The sequence below is a fragment of the Myxocyprinus asiaticus genome, chromosome 13 (genome assembly GCF_019703515.2).
Source record: "Myxocyprinus asiaticus isolate MX2 ecotype Aquarium Trade chromosome 13, UBuf_Myxa_2, whole genome shotgun sequence".
Taxonomy (NCBI): domain Eukaryota; kingdom Metazoa; phylum Chordata; class Actinopteri; order Cypriniformes; family Catostomidae; genus Myxocyprinus; species Myxocyprinus asiaticus.
Genome location: NC_059356.1, coordinates 30,689,465 through 30,715,309, shown reverse-complemented (window position 1 = coordinate 30,715,309; position 25,845 = coordinate 30,689,465). Strand labels below are relative to the sequence as shown.

The 25,845-nt window shown below is 36.9% G+C and overlaps 1 protein-coding gene across 1 annotated transcript; it reads right to left on the bottom strand.

The window, feature by feature from the left end:
• Positions 1-1,059: 1,059 nt before the first annotated feature.
• zgc:195001 (uncharacterized protein LOC567531 homolog) lies at positions 1,060-24,465 on the bottom strand. Its single transcript, XM_051713571.1, has 6 exons — positions 23,672-24,465; positions 17,177-17,298; positions 7,676-7,711; positions 6,584-6,646; positions 5,468-5,607; positions 1,060-2,015 (listed from the first exon to the last, which is right to left on the bottom strand). Exons 2-6 carry the CDS (start codon positions 17,229-17,231, stop codon positions 1,605-1,607), a joined length of 705 nt encoding a protein of 234 aa, XP_051569531.1. The 5' UTR covers positions 17,232-17,298; positions 23,672-24,465; the 3' UTR covers positions 1,060-1,604.
• Positions 24,466-25,845: the final 1,380 nt, after the last annotated feature.

Sequence of the window (25,845 nt, the reverse complement as noted above, 5' to 3'; positions counted from 1 at the left end):
AAGTCAAAGTATTTGGAACATTTCTGGTTGTTAAACATTAGTGGAACGTTAAAAATGACCAACACCATTTGGTTAAAAGTTACTGGTAATATGGCTCAGAAAAGTTAGTTCTGAGAAAAATTTCAGCATAATTTGTTTGCAGATATGACTTGTTTTGATTTGGTATGGAATTTGTATTAGAGGTAGGCTGATCTATCGTTGCCGATAGCTGCTTTTTGGAACTATCGGTTATCAACAAAAATCTATGCAGATAGTTTTATTTACTTATTTATTTTCCGTGTTCCTCTGTGGCCGATGATGAAGGATTCTATAGTTAGAACGGGTTGGTTCTAGTATAACAGTGGCCTCTAAAGAAATAAAAACAATTATGTGGGGATTTGCTGTATCTAGATCTTTAATCATTAACAACATTTGTCGATATTTTTATCCTCACATCAACGCATTTTTTGTTATTTTGATTAGATAATCAAAGACAAATGCGACCATATGGAAGCGTGTCCCGTCAGCATGTGTCTCCAACATGGTAACATTTAGCCTATAGGCTATAAAAAAGCCTAATTTGGTAACTCCTTAATCATAAAACATCTTTAACAGAGTTATTTTCTCCGTCATTTCAAAATAAGAGTCCTTTGTGTGTTTCGGGCATGTTTGTATTTAAAAGTCTCACGTTAGGCACTAAGTCTTCATTTTTTTTCTGGTTATTATTAGGATTTTTGTTGAACAGTAAACTGCATCTTGGATTTTATTTGTTATGGACTCTTGTAGCCTTTACGTCTGTGCCAGTCATAGTTAAAAAAGATCTTATAAATCTATTTTAAAAATGATCAGCCGATTAATTGGTTATCAGCCGCTTCCACCACCTTAGGTTATTGATATCTGCGAAGTCCACTATCGGTCGACCTCTATTTTTGTATCTAATGCAATAACACTCATAGATTTTTAAGTGTCCAAATACTTTTTGGGGCTACTATAGATGGTGGCCTGCATCAAGACCTGTATCTGGTTTTAATAACAGTCAGCAGTAACCAACAAATAACACAAATGGACATTTTTGTCAACTAGTTTATTTGATCACAGACATAGGTATTCACAACGTTATCTGCATTTGATTTCACAAGGAATACAAAATTATTCAGACCCTAGAAATAAAATGACTATTCAAAATCAATAAGATTAATGCTACACAAATAAAAACACTGGTTAAAAATACTAGCCTAATATATTTTGAGTATACACCCTTTTTGGCCAGCTCAGTTATTTGTAACAGCTGTGAATTCAGAAAAGGCTGGCAATGAGCTAAACTGATATTTTAGAGCATTAATTTGGAATTTAAAGGTCTATTTAGGGTCCATTTAGGGTTAATTTAGTATATCTGTGCTAATGTAGTTAATTGAAACACAGGATACTTTATGTTGAAGAGAGCGTGATTTCTCCAAACAATCAAAAGGTTTCTGTTACTTTAATTATTCCCATGGATATGATGAGATTTGGCACTTCTCTTGTCTCCTACCAATGACAAGTTTCTCATAAGTTTCCAGCACAGCTCTCTGAATCTTTTCCTCAAGTCACCCTAACCCTTTTCCTTACCCCATGTATTCACCCTCCTACTGATCCTTTTTTTGGATCCAACAATAGGATTTCCTGCCCACCCAGAAACCAGGAAAGAGCTTCTCATTAAAAGTGGTTGCAAACCGATGAATCAGTCTGACTTCTTTGGAGTCATTCTCTCCCTCCTCCACTAGGAAAAACTTGATGATGCCAGCTGGCTGGTCTGCGTAGATCCCAATAGTGGGGCAGAGGGGAGCCTGGACTTCAATGTTCACCCCGTCGTGCCAGACATGGTAGCAAGAGCCAGCCCAGCCCACACCCCAAGACAGGTCATTCTCACCTAGGCCACATGGGCCGTCCTTTGCTTTCCGTCCTGCGCTTTCACACGCTGCCCCGATCACCACCCAGCCCTCGCAGTCCACTTCCCAGTACCCACGATTGCCCAAAAGACCCTCCTTACACAGCACCTTTAGGAGAATATTGTGAAAGAAAGTTAACTCTCACAATTATATCCCACCTATATCTGTTGACCACAGCAGTCTTACACATGAAAACTATGAAGAGAGCATTTGCTTAAAAGGTGCATGCAGTAATTAATTGTTTCGCTGCCCAATATGGAAGTTGACTTTGACTTAAACTGACACCTAGGGGTGTAGAAGTATATGAAAGGCAGAAGTGAAGAAAGATTTCAAGAGCTACATGAACTGATCTACTGTAAATGTTAATGATATCAGGAAATCATTATTATGGGTCTGTTACAAAACCTAATGTGCAGCCTCCAGGCAACATTTTAAGGCATCGTAGGCATGCTCCCATCGCGAAGGCTGTTCCAAAAGTTCTTAATTATGTAGCCTCCTAAGATATCTCTTTTTGGCCAATCGTAAATAATAATTAAATAATTACCAAATTATTCCCTGGGTAGGTGATCCCAGAATGCACTGTGATGAGCTAAGTGGAAAAATAAATCCAAGATGGCGGACGGAATGAGAGAATTTTTTATTAATATCCTTTTAATACCGAAAAGTATTGATAAAAAAAATAAAATAAATAATAATAGGAAGCTGAATATTTCAAGCAAAATGCCTGTGTGCAATGTATATTATATGCTCATTAAATATAGCATCATTCCTGTGTTGAAATCAGTTGTGAGTCGAGTCTCCCGAGCACTGTGCGCTTGAGGAGCGCGTGGAGTTGCCGCGTATGCAGACCAGGGCTATTCAATCGGTGCCGCGCCAATCATTTCAATCTGGCCCTTCATTTGATTTAGATAACACTCTCTGCGCAAAACTGAGTTTAACAACACTCAGTTGTGTGTGGAACAGCATTCAGCTGTCGTCAGTTAGCACACAGTTCCGGACCGGAGCACACGTTTAAGTTTTTCTGGCCATAGTTCAGCCACATTGCTTTCCAAAACTTGAACTAACACAGTTTAGGTCAGCATATTTGATTGCATATTATTAAATCAAATGTATTTATGCAGTTTGCTTGGCTGTGGTGCAGAGTGCAGTTAAACCAATAGACGTAAGAATTTTAATTGAATTAATTATTTTCATGATATGCCGATCAATTAATTGAATTCATCACAATTAACCGCATATATAAATATTTGCTGAGAAAGCTCCTTAAAAATATTTTCATATACAATGATTAAATCATTATAATAGATATATTTAAATATAAATATAATTCAGATATTTAAAATGCATTACATTATTGTCGCAGACAAGTAAAGCATTGATAAGGCAATACAAAAATTGGCTTTAGGAGGCAATATATTGTTTATTTAAGCCTATCATTGGCCTACTGTTCACAGCAATCCATTTTGCAATTGAATTCGTCAATCTGTCTGAGATAGATGTATTGTCAATGTACACATGCGTCAGGCTTTTGGAGTCTCATTTTGTTGCCTTGCATCATAAACAGCATTTTTCAAGGGATAATTCACCCCAAAATTAAAATTCTCTCATCATTTACATTCCCTCATGCCATCCCAGATGTGTATGACTTTCTTTCTTCTGCTGAACACAAATTATGATTTTTAGAAGAATATTTCAGCTCTGTAGGTCCATCTGGGATGGCGTCGTGAGGGTGAGGGTGATGGCATTTTCATTTTTGGGTGAAGTAAAACGTAGTTTGAAATTTAGAAAAACACATCTTGAGACCAAAAGTGGTGTCAGCTCATATGTACAACTATAATACAACAAATGAGAAAGCGATGATGGTAAGCAAACCATTAAAGAAAGTGTGCTAAAAAGTTTACTTTAATTCTCCCTGCCTCATCTGTTTCAGGTTCTCTAATCCTCATTTTAAGTGATAACGTGAAACGTCACTGAACCTGCATACATGCATATATTCTGACTATGTTTGATCTATACAGATGTATACAGTATGTCCATATGATCTATACTGTATGTCAGTGTTCTCAATCCCGAACATCATCAAATCAGTATTGTTTTCTGTTTACCAATGATTATTTAATGACTATGATTATCTTATGTGGGTTGATATTGTCAAAGATATGGGTTTTAGCGAAGCTAAATGTTTCTCATAGTTTTAATACTTTGCAAACAATACCCCTAATATGTTAAAGGGATAGTTCACCCAAAAATTTAAAATCTATCATCATTTACTCACCATCATGCTATCTCAGGTGGGTATGACTTCTTCTTCTGCTGAACACAAACAAAGATTTTTAGAAGAATATTTCAGCACTGTAGGTCCATACAATGCAAGTGAATGGTGACCAGAACTCAGAAGGTCCAAAAAGGACACAAAGTCAGCATAAAAGTAATCCATATGACGCCAGTGGTTAAATCCATATCTTCTGAAGCAACCAGTAGGGGGCTGAGTGTGAAAGTAAAAGACACTTCCACACCAGAATGTGGAAATGAAAGTGTAGATTCACAGTAAAAAAAAAAAAAAAACAAAGTACTAAAATATTGATCTGTTTCTCACCCACACCTATCATATCACTTCAGAAGATATGAATTTAACCACTGGAGTCATATAGATTACTTTTTTGGACCTTCAAAGTTCTGGTCACCATTCACTTGCATTGTATGGACCAACAGAGCTGATATATTCTTCTAAAAATCTTCTAGATGTTGTCCTGAACTGTTGGCTGTTCCAAGATCCAGATACAAAACTAAAGGTGATAGAGGTTTTGTAGGGAAGACCCCATGATTATGGAACAGCCTGCCCTGGGATATTAGATCTGCTGAATATGTGTCTGTTTTTAAGTTTTGTTTAGACTTGCTTTTATTACTATGTAAATGTGTTGTGTTTTAGTGTGTATGTTTTAATTTTATGTTTTGTGAAGCACTTTGTGCTAAATTGCTAAAAGGTGCTATAAAAAGAAAGTTATTATTAAGAATCTGTGTTTGTGTTCTGCAGAAGAACGAAAGTCATACAAATCTGGGATGGCATGAGGGTGAGCAAATGATGACAAAATTGTCATTTTTGGGAGAACTCTCCCTAGTTGTTAGTTGAGGGTGTGCAGTCATGTTTGTTCTTTAGCCAGATCTTAAAAAATGTTAAACACCCCTGACCATTTTAATGTAAAAGCACAGTATAAATGGTGTTTAGTTTTGTTTTCATGTTAACATACTTACAATGAAAGTGCTTGAAATATATTTATAAGTATTTATCTACGAAAAATAAACAAGGAAAAATGTTTAGCCCCCATCAAGTTGGATAATCTGGCACCCACAATAAAGTAATTGAAGAGCCCTGATGTAGACTGTTCGAAATCGGTCTCCTATAAGGTTCCATTTCAGGTAGGATGCTGCCATAGAAGGCAGCTCCCTATGTAAGCAGGAGACAGAAAGTCAAGAGACTAAAGTTTTGGAACAGACCCATAGAATTGTGCAAATGAGGGAGGGATAGGCATAGACACACACACACACACACAATTCTGTACCTGCGGTGAATGTTCAAATCTCTCAGGTCTGTCCAGAACTGGGCACACTTCCTCTGTCATACGGGACACCTTGGCCCCTCCTTCTGAAAGCCACAACAGTTTCTGAGCAGTTCTGTCATCCAGGGAGAGATTCATCCAGTCTGAGAGAAATGGAGAAAGACAACTCAAAACAGCATCTCAGATGGTAAGAGCCTATAAAACAATAATATAATACATTGGCCCCCAAAGCAGCCTATTTGGACACTTAAAAAAGTGCATAAATGTAATTGTATTAAACATCAAACCAAGGGGCATTTGCAAACAAATGATACTAGAGCTTTTCTCAGAACAAACTTTAGGGTCATATCATGACCCATCGAATATTACTCGCTTTATCTCAGTAACCACCTTGTTATTGCACACTTTCACTTATGAATTTAAATAATAATTTTTGACTGTGAATAGCGAATTTTTTCAATGGCATCAGTAACTGTAAACTGTTGTGTTTGAATGATGCTACATCCACGTCCCTAGATAGTCCAAGACAACATAAACAAAATATTACTGAGTGCACCTTTAAGTCAATTCCCCTCAAGTTCACACAGATGCCCTGGCAGAGTAACCATAGTTCATCACATTACCTATGGACAAGTTTGAGGACCAGAAAATATCCAAATACTTTATCTTAATTTTGAACAGTAAATATATTGTTTATGGAGTTCTAAACTAAATTTCGGGAGGAGCACGTTCATATGATCTTGCATTCACCACTAGAGTATATATAGGCTTGCATACCTCTCTCCATCGACAATTCTTCCGGCATCCCTAGTCCTCCCCATCTCCAATTCAATTTGACATTTTCTTAGTATACATTCACTTCCAATAATCTATTAACAAGTAGTACATGTCTGTAAGTAGTCCATGGCAGAACTTGGAATGCTAAAGACCCTCTGTTGCAGAAAGCAAGTCAAAGCAGTTTAACCATTTACCATTATCTCAAGATTATATTAACACGCAAACTTGTGAATGACATTTTGCTTGGAAAGTGTTTATGCTATTTTTCTTTAAAATAAATAAAAAATGCTGCTTGTAGCAGTATGTCCCTGCAATCAAGATGTGTGGTGATACCAGACATACATTTCATCAGCTCAGCTCTCGTATTGGGCTCAGGGATGTTGGGCTCATATGGTGGTGCCTTTTCTGTGATGGAGGAAAGAAGAAAGATATATATATATGTTCTATATAGTATGATTGATGATTACAAAATCATGTTTACTGTAAATCACAGCACCTGTCTAATGGAGGCTCAGCGTTCATGTGATTTCACATTGTGTTATGACACCCTCCCATTAACACAGTTAAGAGAGAGAGGTGTAAAGACACCAGCAGTGTTGCATTCACCTTCAAGGAGTCATGCTAATTATCACACATACACTCTTGAATGAAGAGTCTCTCTCTCTCTCTCTCCCTCTCTCTCTCTTTGACCACGCTGACAATGCATTTGTTGTGCAATAATAAATGGTTGTAAGTTTGCAGAATATAAAACATGTTTATGTTTTTCATTCAGACTAAGTACATTTGTTAGTAATATTAGTATCAGCTTATTTAAAGTTATGCAAATCCTTACAGTAAAGCTAAGGATTTCCTGTATATCTACTGTACTCAAGTAGTACCACAACTGGCATATAGGTGGCGCTCCTTCCTGTTAAAATGATACTATTTAAGCCTGTGTTCAGTGTGAAAACTTGTAGGTAAGCCTATGCCAGTTTTCATGTTCATAATTTATAGAGTGTACTGTAAATCTACTGAAAATCTGTAGGGGTCATTTTTGACCCGAACATCACAGATGTTATTATTAAACATAATAGATATCAAAGAAATAGGTGTCTTCGAGAAATCACACTCCTAGGCTAAACTGTGATGAAGGATCTGGAAGCACCGTTTTAGACCTTTGCTGATTAAAAACGCTTGTTTTTTTTTTTGTTTTTTTGCATTCGGGTTTTCTAACATCAGGTTTGTTGTTATGTCTTTGGAGGGTGGGTTTTTGGAGAGAATGTGTGTTTGAAGGGATAGGGGCAGTCTAATTCAGCTGCAAAGTTTTTTGGAAGCAAAACAGTTAAAATCACTTACAGCACATACAGTACAAGGAAACTTTTTTTTATTATCTGTGAATACTCAGCAGGATTGTTTTGTCTTGTATTTAAACGTGCTGTGATTGTCCTAAGTTACCTGCATTTTTTCCATTAGCTTTTGTTCCTTTTCTTCCTGTAGGGGTGAAAATTGAGAAGAAAATTGGTTAAAATGTAAGAAACATCCAGGTTCTTTTTATGTTAAAATTCTTTTTTTTATCCCATCTTAATATGTAGAGACAGCAATAAGTAAGCCATTTGAAAGTTGATTTCACCTAAAACTGCCCACACATTTACATGCACAGTTATAATTGAGCTACAGTCTTCATCAGCCTGTCCAAGTATACATGACACAATGGGTAATCATACAGGTGCATCTCAATAAATTAGAATGTCATGGAAAAGTTCATTTATTTCAGTAATTCAACTCAAATTGTGAAACTCGTGTATTAAATAAATTCAATGCACACAGACTGAAGTAGTTTAAGTCTTTGGTTCTTTTAATTGTGATGATTTTGGCTCACATTTAACAAAAACCCACCAATTCACTATCTCAAAAAATTAGAATATGGTGACATGCCAATCAACTAATCAACTTAAAACACATACAAAGGTTTCCTGAGCCTTCAAAATGGTCTCTCAGTTTGATTCACTAGGCTACACAATCATGGGGAAGACTGCTGATCTGACAGTTGTCCAGAAGACAATCATTGACACCCTTCACAAGGAGGGTAAGCCACAAACATTCATTGCCAAAGAAGCTGGCTGTTCACAGAGTGCTGTATCCAAGCATGTTAACAGAAAGTTGAGTGGAAGGAAAAAGTGTGGAAGAAAAAGATGCACAACCAACTGAGAGAACCGCAGCCTTATGATTGTCAAGCAAAATCGATTCAAGAATTTGGGTGAACTTCACAAGGAATGGACTGAGGCTGGGGTCAAGGCATCAAGAGCCACCACACACAGACATGTCAAGGAATTTGGCTACAGTTGTCGTATTCCTCTTGTTAAGCCACTCCTGAACCACAGACAACGTCAGAGGCGTCTTACCTGGGCTAAGGAGAAGAAGAACTGGACTGTTGCCCAGTGTTCCAAAGTCCTCTTTTCAGATGAGAGCAAGTTTTGTATTTCATTTGGAAACCAAGGTCCTAGAGTCTGGAGGAAGGGTGAAGAAGCTCATAGCCCAAGTTGCTTGAAGTCCAGTGTTAAGTTTCCACAGTCTGTGATGATTTGGGGTGCAGTGTCATCTGCTGGTGTTGGTCCATTGTGTTTTTTGAAAACCAAAGTCACTGCACCCGTTTACCAAGAAATTTTGGAGCACTTCAGGCTTCCTTCTGCTGACCAGCTTTTTAAAGATGCTGATTTCATTTTCCAGCAGGATTTGGCACCTGCCCACACTGCCAAAAGCACCAAAAGTTGGTTAAATGACCATGGTGTTGGTGTGCTTGACTGGCCAGCAAACTCACCAGACCTGAACCCCATAGAGAATCTATGGGGTATTGTCAAGAGGAAAATGAGAAACAAGAGACCACAAAATGCAGATGAGCTGAAGGCCACTGTCAAAGAAACCTGGGCTTCCATACCACCTCAGCAGTGCCACAAACTGATCACCTCCATGCCACGCCGAACTGAGGCAGTAATTAAACCAAAAGGAGCCCCTACCAAGTATTGAGTACATATACAGTAAATGAACATACTTTCCAGAAGGCCAACAATTCACTAAAAATGTTTTTTTTATTGGTCTTATGATGTATTCTAATTTTTTGAGATAGTGAATTGGTGGGTTTTTGTTAAATGTGAGCCAAAATCATCACAATTAAAAGAACCAAAGACTTAAACTACTTCAGTCTGTGTGCATTGAATTTATTTAATACACGAGTTTCACAATTTGAGTTGAATTACTGAAATAAATGAACTTTTCCACGACATTCTAATTTATTGAGATGCACCTGTATATATAAAAAGGAAGGACATCAGCAGAGGAAATATTAAACACTGCGCATAGCAACAGCTAGGCCAGTTGTGGACGAATACATGCTGGACGAAGTGGAGCTACAATCACATCATCATGATCTAGTACTCCGACTGGTACATATTTCAGACGGACAAAAGTCTTTAGATGACATTTAAGAAAACAAATAACTGTCCGACTGAAACTGAACTTTTAAAGTGCATGTTAACATACTGACTGTGGCTCTGTAGTACTGTTAAAACATTTCTATGTTTGAGCAACTCATCCAGCCTGACACAGCAACATTTGCTCGACCAATGGCTTGGGTTTGGGAAAGGACTGACTGTTTGTACAACCAATGAAAGACAGTGGGAGTTTTCTTGAATCTCTTTGAAAATAGTGATTATTTTTGCAATTACATATGATGACACTAGTGGCGCAGAAATTTCTGCTCTTTCATTTCAATGAAATGAAAAAACAGGCCATCTGGGAAGTATACTGATGATAAACCAGCATTTTAAATCTTTCTCCTCTCTTCCTACATTTCTTTACACTGCCATCTCATTCTCTGTTCTTACATTTCGTGTGAAATATATCACTTTATGGTATGTCATTCATGTACCCCCACTGTTGTTAGCACTGAATCATATAGTTTACTCATGCCTGTCAGGGTTTAGGTTACATCTAAGAAACATGCTGAGCCTAAACTTACATTCACCACAGACACACATCATAGGCTCTGACAGCCGTTTCTAAGAATACATTTAGTTTCTGCCGTGCTTCATTTCAAAAAGTGTTAGTGGTGTTGGCATGTTTATGTACAGCACCGTGCTTGCAGGTTTAATTCATTCCCGTGATTCATGCAGAGTTACGTAATTTTTTTGCACCCTTTTTGTTTATGTGGCCATCTCTCCCTCTCTTATTTCACTCTCTTACGTTATCTTAATACTCAGTGTCAAGTGCGTTGGTATAATTTCTGTCAGAATGAGTATCATATGCAGCAATCGGTTGCACTGGGTTGTGGAGAAAATGGCAAACATTGGAATAATAACAAAAACTGCACACTAGACTTGCATGTAATGTCCTGAAATACAGTCTATTACAAATTGGATTTAAAAAGTCAAAGAGGGTGTGGTGTAGTGGCAAAACCTCAAAGGGCTGCTAGAGGAAAAGGTTGCTAGTTAGAGTCCTGCAAGTCAGGAACTACAGTACATAACCAGTGTGCCCCTAAGCAAGGCATGATTGGACAGCCCCAGTTGGACTGTTCTTGTAACACGTCAAAGCTTCTGCAAAATGACTGTTTACTAGGATTCTTGTAGTAGAAAAATATGATAGTAACTCAATGAAGAATTTTTTTCAGATTTTCAGTGATATCAGTGTCAGTGTGTCCTCAGTCACATTTAAGCAAGCCTGAGATAATGGTAAAAACTGTTTGTTTCTCAGACTACCACTTGATTTGTTGCACTAGTTTTACAGTGGGAGGGGTTAGAGGTGACTGGCATCACTATAATGGGTATTCATAACAGAGCACACCCCTAAATAATCGGGTCAACTGTGTTGCTGCATACAGGACAGGGAGTTCTTACACACCTGTTCAAGACCCCCTGCACTTTTTGTAATGCTGCTGACAATCACAGAGAACAGATTGTTCCTTTGTAAACATTATCATATTCAACATTATCTTTAACAATGACAAACAACTCGACCAAAGGCACAAACATCAATTCTTCATGGATGATTATTTATTTATGCACTACCAAAAAAAAAAAAAAAAATAAAAATAAAAATAAAAATAAAAAATAAAATAATTATAATTCTTAATCAGTACTTTTTTTTTTTCAAGTAAAAATATTGCAACATCCTTAAAAGTATACAAAATGATTTGAGAAGCAAAATTATGTAAGACCTGTTTTCAGACAATGCGTCTTGAATTAAGTTAATTTTCTTACCCAAAATTGTTACTGGCAAAAAAATAAATAAATACAAAAAATCTTGTTTTCAGCATAAATCTAACAAAATTGAATGAGGTTTATGCATAAAATAAGAAGGAAAAGAAACTTAATTCAAGATACAGTGTATTCTATGAAAACAATGCTTTATATCATACAAGGAAATGTGTCATGTTTTAAGGATATTTAGATATTTTTACTGGAAAACAAGATAAAAATACTGATCATTAAGAAAATGTTTTAGCACTGTGTCCTTGTAAGTATAAAGAAACATCTTTGGCTTGGCTTGGCAGTGAGAATTCAGGTCATTGTTGTAGAACAGACTGGGATCATTAATCATTCTTATTATTAGGCACATGCAATGAAACCTTTTACTGTATATAATCCATCTGGAAGGATAAATCCATCAATTGCTTTACACTTTTAGAAAGAGAGATAAAGGAGTCGATTTTACAGGAAGGGGGGATACGGAGGTGGTAAAGAGATCAGGGCTAGAGATTAGCAACTGCTGCTGACAGGTCACTCCATCAGTCGAATCCTTTTTCATCTACACTTCTAAGCCTCTCCTTATAGGGGCTGGTATGGAAGGAGTCAGGAAGAATGAGAGGGAGGGAGCAGAGCATGACAGCCAACATAGTACACGCATGATCATCAAGCAGGGCTTCAAAATAAAACAAAAAGAGAGATCCGAAATTCTTAGATATTGATACTCTTTTCCAGCGGCCACTGTGTAGGTTTCTGTACATGCTGAAAGCCCTACAAGTTTAGTTTGTCCCTGGCGTGAGACTTGACCCTGTTGTTTTGTGAACGGTGACTTTTGTGGAGAATGCTGTAAACAAGAGGTACTTGGAAGGGGGTCTGGGTGAAAGCCTTGTTTTCAAATCCCCAAAGTCCAGAGAGGGATTATCCATAAAGCCTGGCCACACACATCTTTGCCTAGATAAACACGTTGTTGTACAAGACCGATGATCTCATAGAGATAGAGATGTACAGCTCAGGAAAGCCCTGTCATAGAGGATGGGCCAAAGCCAAGGTCAAAAATCAGTAGTGTTCGGGGCAGAAAATGCCTCAGATAGTTAAAATGTAGTGAATCCCTTTGTTTTTAATGTTATCTAACATGTGAAATTTTTTAATAGTAGTGCCTCTGCAGACAAGTCTAGGTAATATTCAAGGAATAGTTAACCCACAAATGACAATTCTCTCATGATTTACTCACCCTCCTGGCATCCCAGATGTGTATTACTTTCTTTCTTCTGCAGAACACAAATTAAGATTTTTAGAAGAATATTTAAGCTCTGTAGGTCCATACAATACAAGTGAATAGATGCCAAAATGTTGAAGCTCCAAAATCAACATAAAGGGAGCATAAAAGTAATCCATAAGATTCCAGTGGTTAAAACCATATCTTCAGAAGCGATATAATAGGCGTGGGTGAGAAACAGGTAAATATTTAAGTCATTTTTTTTATCAAAAAGTCTACTGCCTGCCCAATAGGGGGAAATATGCATGAAGAATGTGAATTACTAAAAACAGAAGATGGAGAAAGGAAAAGAAAGAGGAATTAAATATTGATCTGTTTCTCATCCACTCCTATCATATCACTTCAGAAGATATCGATTAAAACACCAGAGTTGTCTGGAGAACTTTTAATTTACCTTTATGTGGATTTTGGAGCTTCAAAATGTTGGCACCCATTCACTTATATTGTGAGGACCTACAGAGCTGAAATATTCTTCTAAAAATCAGTGCTTGTGATTAGCAGATTAAATTATGTCATACACATTTGTGATGGCATGAGGGTGAGTAAATGATGAGAGAATTTACATTTTTGGGTGAACTATCCCTTTAAATGAATATATACCATGAGGGTAGTATCATGGGAAATCCATATCTCATTGTGTTTCTTCATTATAATTGGTAAGTTAAACATTAAACGTTGTCAGGATTACTGTTAACATCCAAATAAACCCCATCCAACCATGATCAGATCCCTATCATACACCGGTCAGCCAGAACAATAATACCACCTGCATAATATTGTGTAGGTCCCCTTCGTGCCACCAAAACAGCGCCAACCCGCATCTCAAATAGCATTCTGGGATGATATTCTTCTCACCACAATTTTACAGAGCGGTTATCTGAGTTACCGTAGACTTTGTCAGTTCAAACCAGTTTGACCATTCTCTGTTGACCTCTCTCATCAACAAGGCATTTCTGTCCACAGAACTGCCACTCACCGGATGCTTTTTGTTTCTGGCAACATTCGGAGTAAATTTTAGAGACTGTTGTGCGTGAAAATCCCAGGAGATCAGCAGTTACAGAAATACTCAAACCAGCCCGTCTGGCACCAACAATCATCCATGCGATTATCTAATCAGCCAATCGTGTGGCAGTAGTGCAGTGCATAAAATCACGCAGATACGGGTCAGGAGCTTCAGTTAATGTTCACATCAGCCATCAGAATGGGGAAAAAATTTGATCTCAGTGATTTGGACTGTGGCATGATTGCTGGTACCAGACGGACTGGTTTAAGTATATCTGTAACTGCTGATCTCCTGGGATTTTCACACAAATTTACTCCGAATGGTGTCAAAAACAAAAAGCATCTAGTGAGCGGCAGTTCAGTGAATGGAAATGCCTTGTTGATGAGAGAGGTCAACAGAGAATGGCCAGACTGGTTCGAACTGACAAAATCTATGGTAACTCAGATAACCGCTTTGTACAACTGTGGTGAGAAGAATAGCATCTACACAATATTAGGCAAGTAGTTTTAATGTTGTGACTGATCTGTGTATATTGGCATCATATGAACTGGAACAACTGTGATAACAGCTAATCCTGCTATACCATCTTCTACTGTTGTGTAACAGCATTGCTCTTGACCTCTTTTTTAGCATCAGCAGCTATGTTGATGACCTCAGTGTCTTTCCTAGGCTTTGGTGTCTTTTGCGCGTGATGACAGTGCAGAAAACAAGCTGTTTGTGTTGGACACATCTGTAGTGTGACTTGCCATGCACCCTACCGCGACGGGCACACTGGTATGCTTCATCTTTGGTGGTTGGATCAAAGTGATACTATGCGTGATGATTTGAGAGGGAAGGGGATGGATATGATCTCGCTGCCCCACAAGTGTTGAAAACCCCATGCAGAGCGTCGGCCCTCTGTTGATTGCTTACTTGAAACAGGCCAGATGGAAAATAACATGAACAGACAGATGCACAAATAGAGGGATTCATGTCTGTAAAGGGAGATTTCAGTGGTGTGACCAATCACATTCCTGAGAATGACATTCTACCCAGTCGTACAGGAGAAGATCTCATGTATTGGTTAGATCAGATCTCTCTGAACACTGATTGCTTACTGACTTAAATTGCTGAGAATTACAAGCTCATGACATGTTCATGTGGTATCTAATCTTGCCAGATACTGCCATGTCCAAGAAGAGCCAAACCAAACTTGGCTAAATCACAGAAAGTATAAATAAAACAAAGACAACATCCAGAGCTGTGGAGATGAGTTACTCTGGAATGTTTTACCCTTCATTACTGCTGTGATCAAGAAGATGACATGTCATAATTGATAAGTTAATAAAAATCCAGTAGAAGCCTTTTATTAGCAAAAGACTCGCTCGCTGTATGTTATTTAATTTTTAGTCATATAACATATTTTAAAAACTTAGCCCAATTTTGAAAATACTAAAAGACTCGACAAAATTGTATTTTATATGTTAAATATTTATTTGTTATTTTTCACAATTTATATTTTATTTGCAGTGTTGCAAAGTATTAGTTACTGTAATCTAATTACATTTGTAGTCAAAAGTAGTGTAACATTACCTTTTAAACACTTGTAATCAGAGTACAGAGTACAGTTTCAAAGAATTTACTGTAATTACATTTTAGTACATAGTTGCATTACACGTAATTCTAAACTAATATTATTTATGTTGAAACCATTTAAAACAAATTTTGGTCATATGTACATCTGTTTGTGTTTCTGTGACAGCTGAAGGGACAATAACAAAATAATCAAAGAAATCTGATTACAAACGCATACAGGGAAGTAATTAGTAATTTGTGAAAAGTGGATTACTATTTTTGAGTAAAATAGTAGCGTGTTAATAATGCTTATTTACTCTACTTGCATTGTTGTTTTTACTTTGCAAGCTGCAAACACTGCATATAAATGCACAGTTTTTTGTTATGCCAATAAAGCACACTAATTGAAATTGAAGTTGAAATTAAGAGAGAGAAAGAGAGAGAGAGAGAGAGAGAGAGAGAGAGAGAGAGTTGTTGAGATGACAGATGAGGGGTAAGTGTTAAAGGAGAAGGGTGAAAGAAGAGGCACCATGCAACTATATTATCACCTAAGAAAGCAACACATGAAACACATCGTAAATTGAACATAAATTACATCTGATGAATACTAATGGATTGGTTAAATATGTAAATATATATATACAGAATGATGTAGTTTAGTATACATACTGTATATCTGTAAATCTCACAGTCTAATAGTATCTTTCTATTTAACTATTTGAAATAATTCAAACTTTACCAAAGTTAATCAGTGCATAGTTTTTCAATTTTAGATTTCTATAAATATGCAATATTTACTTGTGTTATTTAGAAGCTTTTCAAATTGTAAATAATAATATTATGTATTAGCTCAATAAAAGAATAGTAAAGCTCCCCATATGTGTACACATTTTTGCATTTTGCCTCTTTTCCACTATCGTGTCAATGTACTTTAAATTGAATATAGGTGTTAAGACAACTTGAGTCTCCATAAAGCCAAGAGGATAATTGACAACATGCTTATCTTAAAATGTAAGCAGGACCAAGAGAGTGTACGAGGTCTTGTGTGGCCATCTTTCCTCAAAAGATTGAGTAGAGCAGCTGCTAAACTCATTCACTTTGTAAAGACTATTATTATTTTCCTGTGATACCTTAAGCTGTGCACAAGAGCTGGGAGAGTAACAGTATGACAGTAATGTGCAAGGTGCCCTATTCTCGTGCAGTCTACCATCAGTCTTCCCTGTTTTCCTCTGATCTTAGCTGAGTAAAGACAAGCACACAACTGTCATAATAACCTTTAATCAAGTCAGCATTGTGGTGACACTTTTAGTTTGGGTACTGTCACCAGCGCTGTAAATACTGTTCTAGATGTGTACACTAGCATGTTTAGAAGGATGTCTGGTTACATCTCCAGGTGCATACCATGGTCTGAGATTAATTATTACATTTTAGAAATTGGAGAAGCAAACAGAAAATTTGTAAGTGAGGTTCAGTTGAACATGCAGCATTATGCATGTTAATAGAAAAATGTATATGCACTATTGCTGCTGTTTTTATTCTTGCAATATACCAAAAGAAAAAAAAAAGAGAATAAAAAGAGAATATAAATATAAAATAAATACAAAATAAATAATTAATAAAATGTAAGACTTGGAATACATCCCCAATTCCAAATCACATACATTCCACCATTTGTGTTATTGATTTTAAACTTAAAATAAATATAAAAACAACATAAACAGTTGTATAGACATACAGCATCATTTAAAAATATAAAGCAACTTTCCACTGTTTCATTTGATAATAGTTACAGTTGTTTGTTTCATAGATGCAGTCAAGTGTTTAAAAACGCTGTGTGAGCAGGCATGATAATAATGAATTCGTAAGGTGATGAGCGCAGATCTTACCTGCTTTTTTGGCTTCAGGCATGATTCCGTTGGTGGTTGGGGTACTAACGGGCATTGCGGGTGTGAATGAGTGTCTTTTGACTCCAAGACTCTCTCAGTCTCCCAGTTCCCTCTTATTCACTCTGAAAAAAAGGGGAAGGAAAGGACCCTGCCTATGGGGAGGGGTGTAGGTACTTGAGGTGTTGACCGCAAGGTTAATCCTGTCACCTAAAGTCCTGTTACTCATGTGTACCATGACACACACACACACACACACACACACACACACACACACACACACATTTATGAATCTGAATATGCAGTGCAATGGAAAACTGATCTAGAACCATACAGAAATCTGATATATGACAACAATGTATGTATGTAAAACACACACACACACACACACACACACACACACACACACACACACACATATATATATATATACACACTACCAGTCAAAATTTTTGAAACACTTATTCTTTATTATAATTTTTTTTTTTTTTCACATTTAGAATAATGGTAAAGTCATCAAAACTATGGAATAACATAAATGGAAATATGGGAATTATGTTGTGACTAAACAAAATCCAAAATAAATCAAAACTGTGTTATATTTTAGCATCTTCCTAGAATTTGCAGACATGTACTCTTGACATTTTCTCAACCAACTTCTTGAGGTATCACCCTCAAAATACTTTTTAAACAGTATTGAAGGAATTCCCATCTATGTTGGGCACTTATTGGCTGCTTTTCTTTATTATTTGGTCCAAGTCATCAATTTCAAAAACTTTTTTTATTAAATTTTAGTTTTATAATGAAATAAATATGTTGGTACAATTATATTTTTGTCTACAAAACTAATTTCAAACATTTAAGCATACGCCTTCAGATCAAAAGATTTTTAAGATCATGAGAAACATTTCAGTCAAGGGTTTCAAAACTTTTGACCGGTAATATATATATTATGTATATTCATATATGGTTTCATTGACATAAAAATATCATATTTGTACATATATGCAACATACATTTCAAAATAGTACAAAAATGACTGTTTTACATATGTAACATATTTTCCTAAATAAAAGTGGAATTTGTGTATGTATATATGCTCAAATTTATAAACTATAATTTTATATAGGTTCATACATTATGGAAGCATATAGCTTGCATAATTCAATTTTGCAATGTAATAAGGAAAATGGCTATACATTTCTCTATTATCATACAAATATGTCCATAAATCTGATTTCTGTATGGGTATGATCACTTTGAATTTGTATGTATTTTTAAAGTAATAAAAATCAATCAGTAAATAAAACTCAATCAAAGTTACAACAGTCTGTGCAGAGTGCAGCCCACCAAACTTTGAATCAGAAACTTTAAAATGTCAAGAAAACACAAAATGGCCATATAAGATTTTAGCTGATTTCATAGATCCTTGAAAGTACATTTATTTAAATTAGTTCAAAACATTCAAAACAAGTGCAACCCTTTATACAAAGAGAAGAATGAGTTCTTTGACCTGCAGAGCTCAGCCTGGATTCTGACATTGCGCTCACATTACTCTCACGTCTGAAGGACATCTTTACAAGCAACCCAGACGTTTTTTGGCACACCTTTCATGTTGTAGGAAATGTTATGTAACCAGAGCAACTTTGGTTATACCACCTAGCTACAACATTTTGGACCAGCAGGGTGCCATAAGGAGTCAAAGATTTAGACTAATCTTATCTCCAAAACACCTCAGCGGTATGGAGTTCCGCAGTTGGGATTGTTGCAAGTGTAATAAGTGATTTATGGGAATTGCAAGTGGTGTTGACACTTGGCAGCAAGCCTTATGTCAGGGTTCGTGGATGTGATTTAATCGTATCAATTGCTTGTAAATGTGATATTTAATGGCGCAAGGGAAGAGAAACAGTGATGATGCAGCCTACTAAGCTAAGATGGAGGCCTTGAAAGATTTTGCCGAAGATTATCACTCTGTAATTACAGACACATTCCTTCATCTCACAGCTCAAACTCTTAAATCACATTGTAATTTTTTTAGCCTCTTTAATTCTTGAAAGCAGACTGTTGATTATGTTAGTATCTGGCCTGTCTTCATTTCTGATAAATGAGACAGGTGCATTCCTTGTCCACCAGTCCTTCGTTCCTTTCACACTTTTCTCTTAGCACATCTGTTCCCTCTTTGACGTTGTAATAAGAAATAGCTTCTCTTCAATGAAAACCCTCTGTTTCATTAGCCTCTTGCTCTTTGAAGACTTGCAAGTTAGGCAGTGGAATTTTAATAGATGGCAACTGTATGCTATGTTTAGCTAAAATACAGTACATTGTATATGGATGTGTAGGACGTTTTAAGAGATACCCTGACCAGACCTCCATCTGAAATAGAATGACAAATTATTTAAAGGCTAACCTGTACATTGTTTTGAACTGTTTTAGTCTGTTCTGCATAAATCATAAGTAACCAGTATCAAGGTTAATGTATTAAATCAATATAAATTATACTGAATAATAACTAATTAGTTTGCAACTGATATTAGTGCAGTGCATACAGTAGAGTTCAAACGTCTGAGTCCACATCGGTAATATGGTATTCAAAATCGAATCTAGTGTGGTAATAAACAGAAAAATTTAGAACAAGTAAATGGTATTACATGAAAATGAATACACACTATTTCTATGTCGCTAATCAAATAAGCAAATTTGTGACATTGACCATGTTAATTCTTTTATACAAAAGCTCAGATTTCTTTGCTTTTTTAATTGAAGCACACAAGATGCTCTTTAGAACATCCTCAAATCATGCTGGATAACATGGCTCATCAGCTTTTGCACAAACCTGTGGAGATCATGCAAGTTTGAGTGCATGCTGACATTAAAGCAAAAGGGAAACATATAAAATATTAAGACATTATTATATTATTGTTAAATGTTCAATTCAACTTTTCACTCAAATTGTAATGCTGATACATTGAAATAAACTGTATTAAATTTTAAAATAAATTCAAAATAGAAGCAATTTCTCAAGTTGACTCAGCCTTTTGAATTGCTTTATATCCACCAATTTGTAAAATCAAACAAACAAACAAACAAACAAAAACAACGTAGAAGGATTTTCACAAATGGACTTTATATTTAGAACAAATAATATTATAAATCATTTAATGCAATACTCTCCATTATTTACTACAATGCCAATGTTAACAGGGCAAAAACAAAGTGTGAGGCCTCACTAAACCTTTGCACTAAACGCAAGCTCAGAATATTTCAAAATCACAGTGGCATCCTTGGCAGGTGCTCTCTTAGTTTCAGGGGTAGTCATGATGACACAGCTGGTCAAAAAGTGACAGGATGTGAGATATATGATCGACCACTGACTGAGGCCTCTTCTGTTTCCTTTTTTTGCAATGTTTATGTGTCCGTTTCTCATATGCCATGCAATACGTCTTGTGCTTGTGTCTGATGTGGTCTGGGTTTGAGTTTAGACTCTAGACTCTTAGAAAGATTTCTTTCTTTTGGATGGGGCACCAGCAGCAGTCCTGGCTCACTAAGTTGAGATGACCAAATAAAAATAAAAATATTTTCCAACTTAGTAGTTGATTGTATCTAGTGTTATTGCTTTCATTTAGTGTGAAAGGAGACTCTGGTTCAAATTCCAGCTAAGGTACATATCCTTTTTTTGAATATACCAAGCAAAATTGCAACTGAACTTAAGAGACAGAACACCATGTATTTAAATATACTCCGGATTTCGACAGCATTTGTGGCATACTGTTGATTACCAGAAAAATTAATTTAGACTCGCCCCTCCTTTTCTTTCAAAAAAGCAGAAATCTTAATTACATTGAGGCACTTACAATGGAAGTGAATGGGGCCAATCTGTAAACTTTAAAAACTCACTATTTAAGAATAGCCACAAGACGTAAACAATATGCATGTTAACATGATTTTAGTGCAATAAAATAACTAACCTTTTCAGTGTAAAGTTATATACAATTTTACAACTTCGTTACCATGATGATGTAATGTCAGCAAACCCTAAACGATTTAAACAACTTTACAGCTCAAATAATACAGGAGTTTTAACAGAAGAATTATTGTAAGTGCTTTAGAAAATTATAAGCTTCACATTTCTGCCTTTAAATCCTCCAAAAATTGGCCCCATTCACTTTCATTGTAAGTGCCTCACTGTAACCTACAGTGCATCCGGAAAGTATTCACAGCGCTTCACTTTTTCCACATTTTGTTTTGTTACAGCCTTATTCCAAAATGGATTAAATTCATTATTTTCCTCAATTCTACAAACAATACCCCATAATGACAATGTGAAAAGTTCTTGAAATCTTTGCAAATTTATTAAAAATAAAATGAGAATAAAATAAAAATAAAAAAACCCCCACACATGTACATAAGTATTCACAGCCTTTGCTCAATACTTAGCTGAAGCACCTTTGGCACCAATTACAGCCTCAAGTCTTTTTGAGTATGATGCTACAAGCTTGGCACACCTATTTTTGGGCAGTTTCTCCCATTCTTCTTTGCAGGACCTCTCAAGCTCCGTCAGGTTGGATGGGGAGCGTCGGTGCACAGACATTTTCAGATCTCTCCAGAGATGTTCAATCGGGTTCAAGTCTGGGCCACTCAAGGACATTCACAGAGTTGTCCCGTAGCCACTCCTTTGTTATCTTGGCTGTGTGCTTAGAGTCGTTGTCCTGTTGGAAGATGAACCTTCGCCCCAGTCTGAGGTCCAGAGCGCTCCGGAGCACGTTTTCATCAAGGATGTCTCTGTACATTGCTGCATTCATCTTTCCCTCGATCCTGACTTGTGTCCCAGTTCCTGCCGCTGAAAAACATCCCCACAGCATGATGCTGCCACCACCATGCTTCACTGTAGGGATGGTATTGGCCAGGTGATGAGCGTACCCGGTTTCCTCCAGACATGACGCTTGCCATTCAGGCCAAAGAGTTCAATCTTTGTTTCTCATGGTCTGAGAGTTCTTCAGGTGCCTTTTGGCAAACTCCAGGCGGGCTGTCATGTGCCTTTTACTGAGGAGTGGCTTCCGTCTGGCCACTCTACCATACAGGCCTGATTGGTGGAGTGCTGCAGAGATGGTTGTTCTTCTGGAAGGTTCTCCTCTCTCCACAGAGAAATGCTGGAGCTCTGTCAGAGTGACCATCGGGTTCTTGGTCACCTCCCTGACTAAGGCCCTTCTCCCCCGATCGCTCAGTTTGGCCAGGCGGCCAGCTCTAGGAAGAGCCCTGGTGGTTCCAAACTTCTTCCATTTACGGATGATGGAGGCCACTGTGCTCATTGGGACCTTCAATGCAGCAGAAATATTTATTTTCCCTTCCCCAGATCTGTGCCTCAATACAATCCTGTCTCGGAGGTCTACAGACAATTCCTTGGACTTCATGGCTTGGTTTGTGCTCTGACATGCACTGTTAACTGTGGGACCTTATATAGACAGGTGTGTGCCTTTCCAACTCATGTCCAATCAACTGAATTTACCACAGGTGGACTCCAATCAAGTTGTAGAAACATCTCAAGGATGATCAGTGGAAACAGGATGCACCTGAGCTCAATTTTGAATGTCATGGGAAAGGCTGTGAATACTTATGTACATGTGATTTTTTTCATTTTTTATTTTTAATAAATTTGCAAAGATTTCAAACAAACTTCTTTCACGTTGTCATTATGGGGTATTGTTTGTAGAATTTTGAGGAAAATAATGAATTTAATCCATTTTGGAATAAGGCTGTAACATAACAAAATGTGGAAAAAGTGAAGCGCTGTGAATACTTCTGGATGCACTGTAAATGTTTGCTTTTTTTTTTTAAAGAAACGGAGAGACGAGTAAATTTTTGTGGTAATCAATATTGTGCCACAAATGCTGTCGATTGAGCTTAACTTGTATTGAACCTGAACTATTCCTTTAATTCATTTAGTTTTCAACAGGGAAAAAAGTCATACCGTACAAGTTTCAAGCTATATGAGTGTGGAAAGATTATGACAGTTATTTACAGTTTACAGGAAATGATCTGCGAAAGGTGCGACTCGATTCGACAGGCCAAGTGTGAATTGATGAATTCAGGGACAGGATTTTATAAAAAAAAAACTTTATATCTACATTAATTGTGCAACTTAATAAAAATGAATCATAATATTTTTATGAAAGTTGCACTACATCCACCTGTCTAAAAAAAATCTGAGGCGTGTTTGAAAGGGCATGATGCCTATAAGACCCCTGCATATTCTACATTTGTTTTTCCTGCAAGAACAAAATTCTCATTTGCTTTATGTGCCTTAAATGCACACAAATTTATTGTTTGCATTATTGTTTGCTATACTGTTATTCTGGCTTTTTGAACATTTCTGTGTGTTTAAGAGAAAAAGGGACAGAGAGAGAGAGAGAGAGAGAGAGAGAGAGAGAGAGAGAGAGAGAGAGAGAGAGACAGAGAGAAAGACACAGAGAGAGAGACACAGAGAGAGAGAAGTGCCCTTACCATGGCACACAACACTGTTCTGTCTCAGTTTCAACCATGTGATTCTTGGTATCCAGACATTCATCAGGACTGTGATGATAGTTCCTCACTGAATGGGATCTATTTGTAGAGAAATTCACAAGTTACCCAATACCAACAATTCAGCAAGGGATAAACACCTTGAAATATAATTTTTTGCCAGGTATATGTAAATCCTCCTCTTCATTAGTTAAACAAACCTAAAGCTGAAGAAACAAATGAGGCTGAGCCAGAGCTGTACACTCCTTTGAGCTGGTACATTTCTATCCATGGGAGCTGTTTAAAGAGGCCTATTAGCACAAAGTTGCAAGACCTTGGCATACCAGCAGATCTCTTTACTTACAAATGACTTTGTGTCTCTTTAAAATTCATTCAAGCTCTATAGTTTGACTGTGACCATGGCTTTGACTGTGGTCTGGACAGAAACAGACTGACAGTGAATGATAAAGGTCATTGACTAGTAGATGTTCTTCCCCTGCTCAATAGTTAAATGAAATCTTTCAGAGAGCATGTGAGTGATGTGTTTAGGGGTTTAGAGGAACACGACGGAGTGTGGTTTGCACTGAGCCTTGTAAGATCCATATTTACCCCACACTGCCAAAGTTACACATGAACAGACCCAAGACAAACAGGCCCACAAGCTGAGAATGACTGACAGCTGACAAAGATAGTCATAGAGAGGAGACATGAGCATATGTTGTACAGGAGTCAATCTAGAACAGTCTATCTCTTAAAGGAATAGTTCACCCAAAAATGAAAATTTGCTGATAATTTACTCACCCTCAGGCCATCCAAGATGTATCTGAGTTTCTTTCTTCATCAGAACAGAATTTAAGACTTTTAGGATTTCATTTCAGGCCTCCTCCTCTAAACAATGCAAGTGAATGGACTCCATTTTTTGACGGTCCAAAATGCATATTTAGGGTGCATCAAAATAATCGACACAACTCCATTCGACAAATAAAAGGTCTTCTGAATGCAAACGATTTATTATTTTGAGAAACAAAACAATACTTATATACTTTTTAACTACAAATGTTCGCTTCCGTACATCTCTGTGACGTGCACTCATGAGAGGGATGACGTAAGCTCATTGGTAAGGTCACGCAGAGGAGTCAGGAAGCGCGTCCTTGTTTACAAGAGAAATTTGTGCCGTTCACAAACCAAAACAGTCCAAAACAATTTCAAAACAATATAAAATAAAATAAAAAATAATTTCCAAATAATAATAATTTTAAAAAAAACAATGTAAACAATGACGCGCTTCCTGACTCCTCCGCCACGTGACACGTGACCTTACCAATCCCTCTCATGAGCGCACGTTACAGAGATGTATGGAAGTGAACATTAGTAGTTAAAAAGTATATAAGTATTGTTTTGTTTCTAGAAATAATCAATCGTTTGCGTTCAGAAGAGCTTTATTTGTCGACTGGAGTCGTGTGGATTATTTTGATGCACCCTAAATATGCATTTTGGACTGTCAAAAAATGGAGTCCATTCACTTGCATTGTTTACAGGAGGAGGCCTGAAATGAAATCCTAAAAGTCTTAAATTCTGTTTTGATGAAGAAAGAAACTCAGATACATCTTGGATGGCCTGAGGGTGAGTAAATTATCAGCACATTTTCATTTTTGGGTGAACTATTCCTTTAAGTTTGGTTCTGTTGATAGTGCACACACTAATAGCCACATGATAGCAACGTCTTACGAAAGTGATATTTGTGCAATGAGAGGATGGATAAAGTCTCTGTCCTCCATGTCTGTTGGAGGTCAGGCTTTGATGATCAGTCTAAACAAACTGTGGCGATCAGTTGCATTTTGCTGAATCTAGGCAAAAAAAAAAAAAATGTGTGAACCAATGAACACTGTGTAGAAAGTCCAAGAAATAGTGTAACAGGGTTGGCCTAATTTGTTGTACTGTTTCCCTGTATTATTTGAAGGCCAATCCTATAAAAATTGATTTTTATAGGTAGGCATTCTTGCAATTTAGCTTAAGTTCATGTCCTGCTCTGGTATCAGTTTAGGCTGTACAGTATATGACACTGTCCGTTTCATGTTGCCTATATTCAAACAAACCCATAATGTGGCCTGAAGCACTTCACTTTCCAACAGATTGGGTGTTTCTCAATGCTAAGAACACAGAGAACGAACTTGCGT

Excerpts from the sequence above, each read along its gene's own strand:
- zgc:195001 (XM_051713571.1), bottom strand. The coding sequence starts at position 17,231 with ATGCCCGTTAGTACCCCAACCACCAACGGAATCATGCCTGAAGCCAAA. Across the intron at positions 7,712-17,176 it reads GCCTGAAGCCAAAAAAGCAG|GAAGAAAAGGAACAAAAGCT; the intron begins GTAAGATCTGCG and ends TCACCCCTACAG. Across the intron at positions 5,608-6,583 it reads GAGAGCTGAGCTGATGAAAT|ACTGGATGAATCTCTCCCTG; the intron begins GTATGTCTGGTA and ends CATTTCTCTCAG.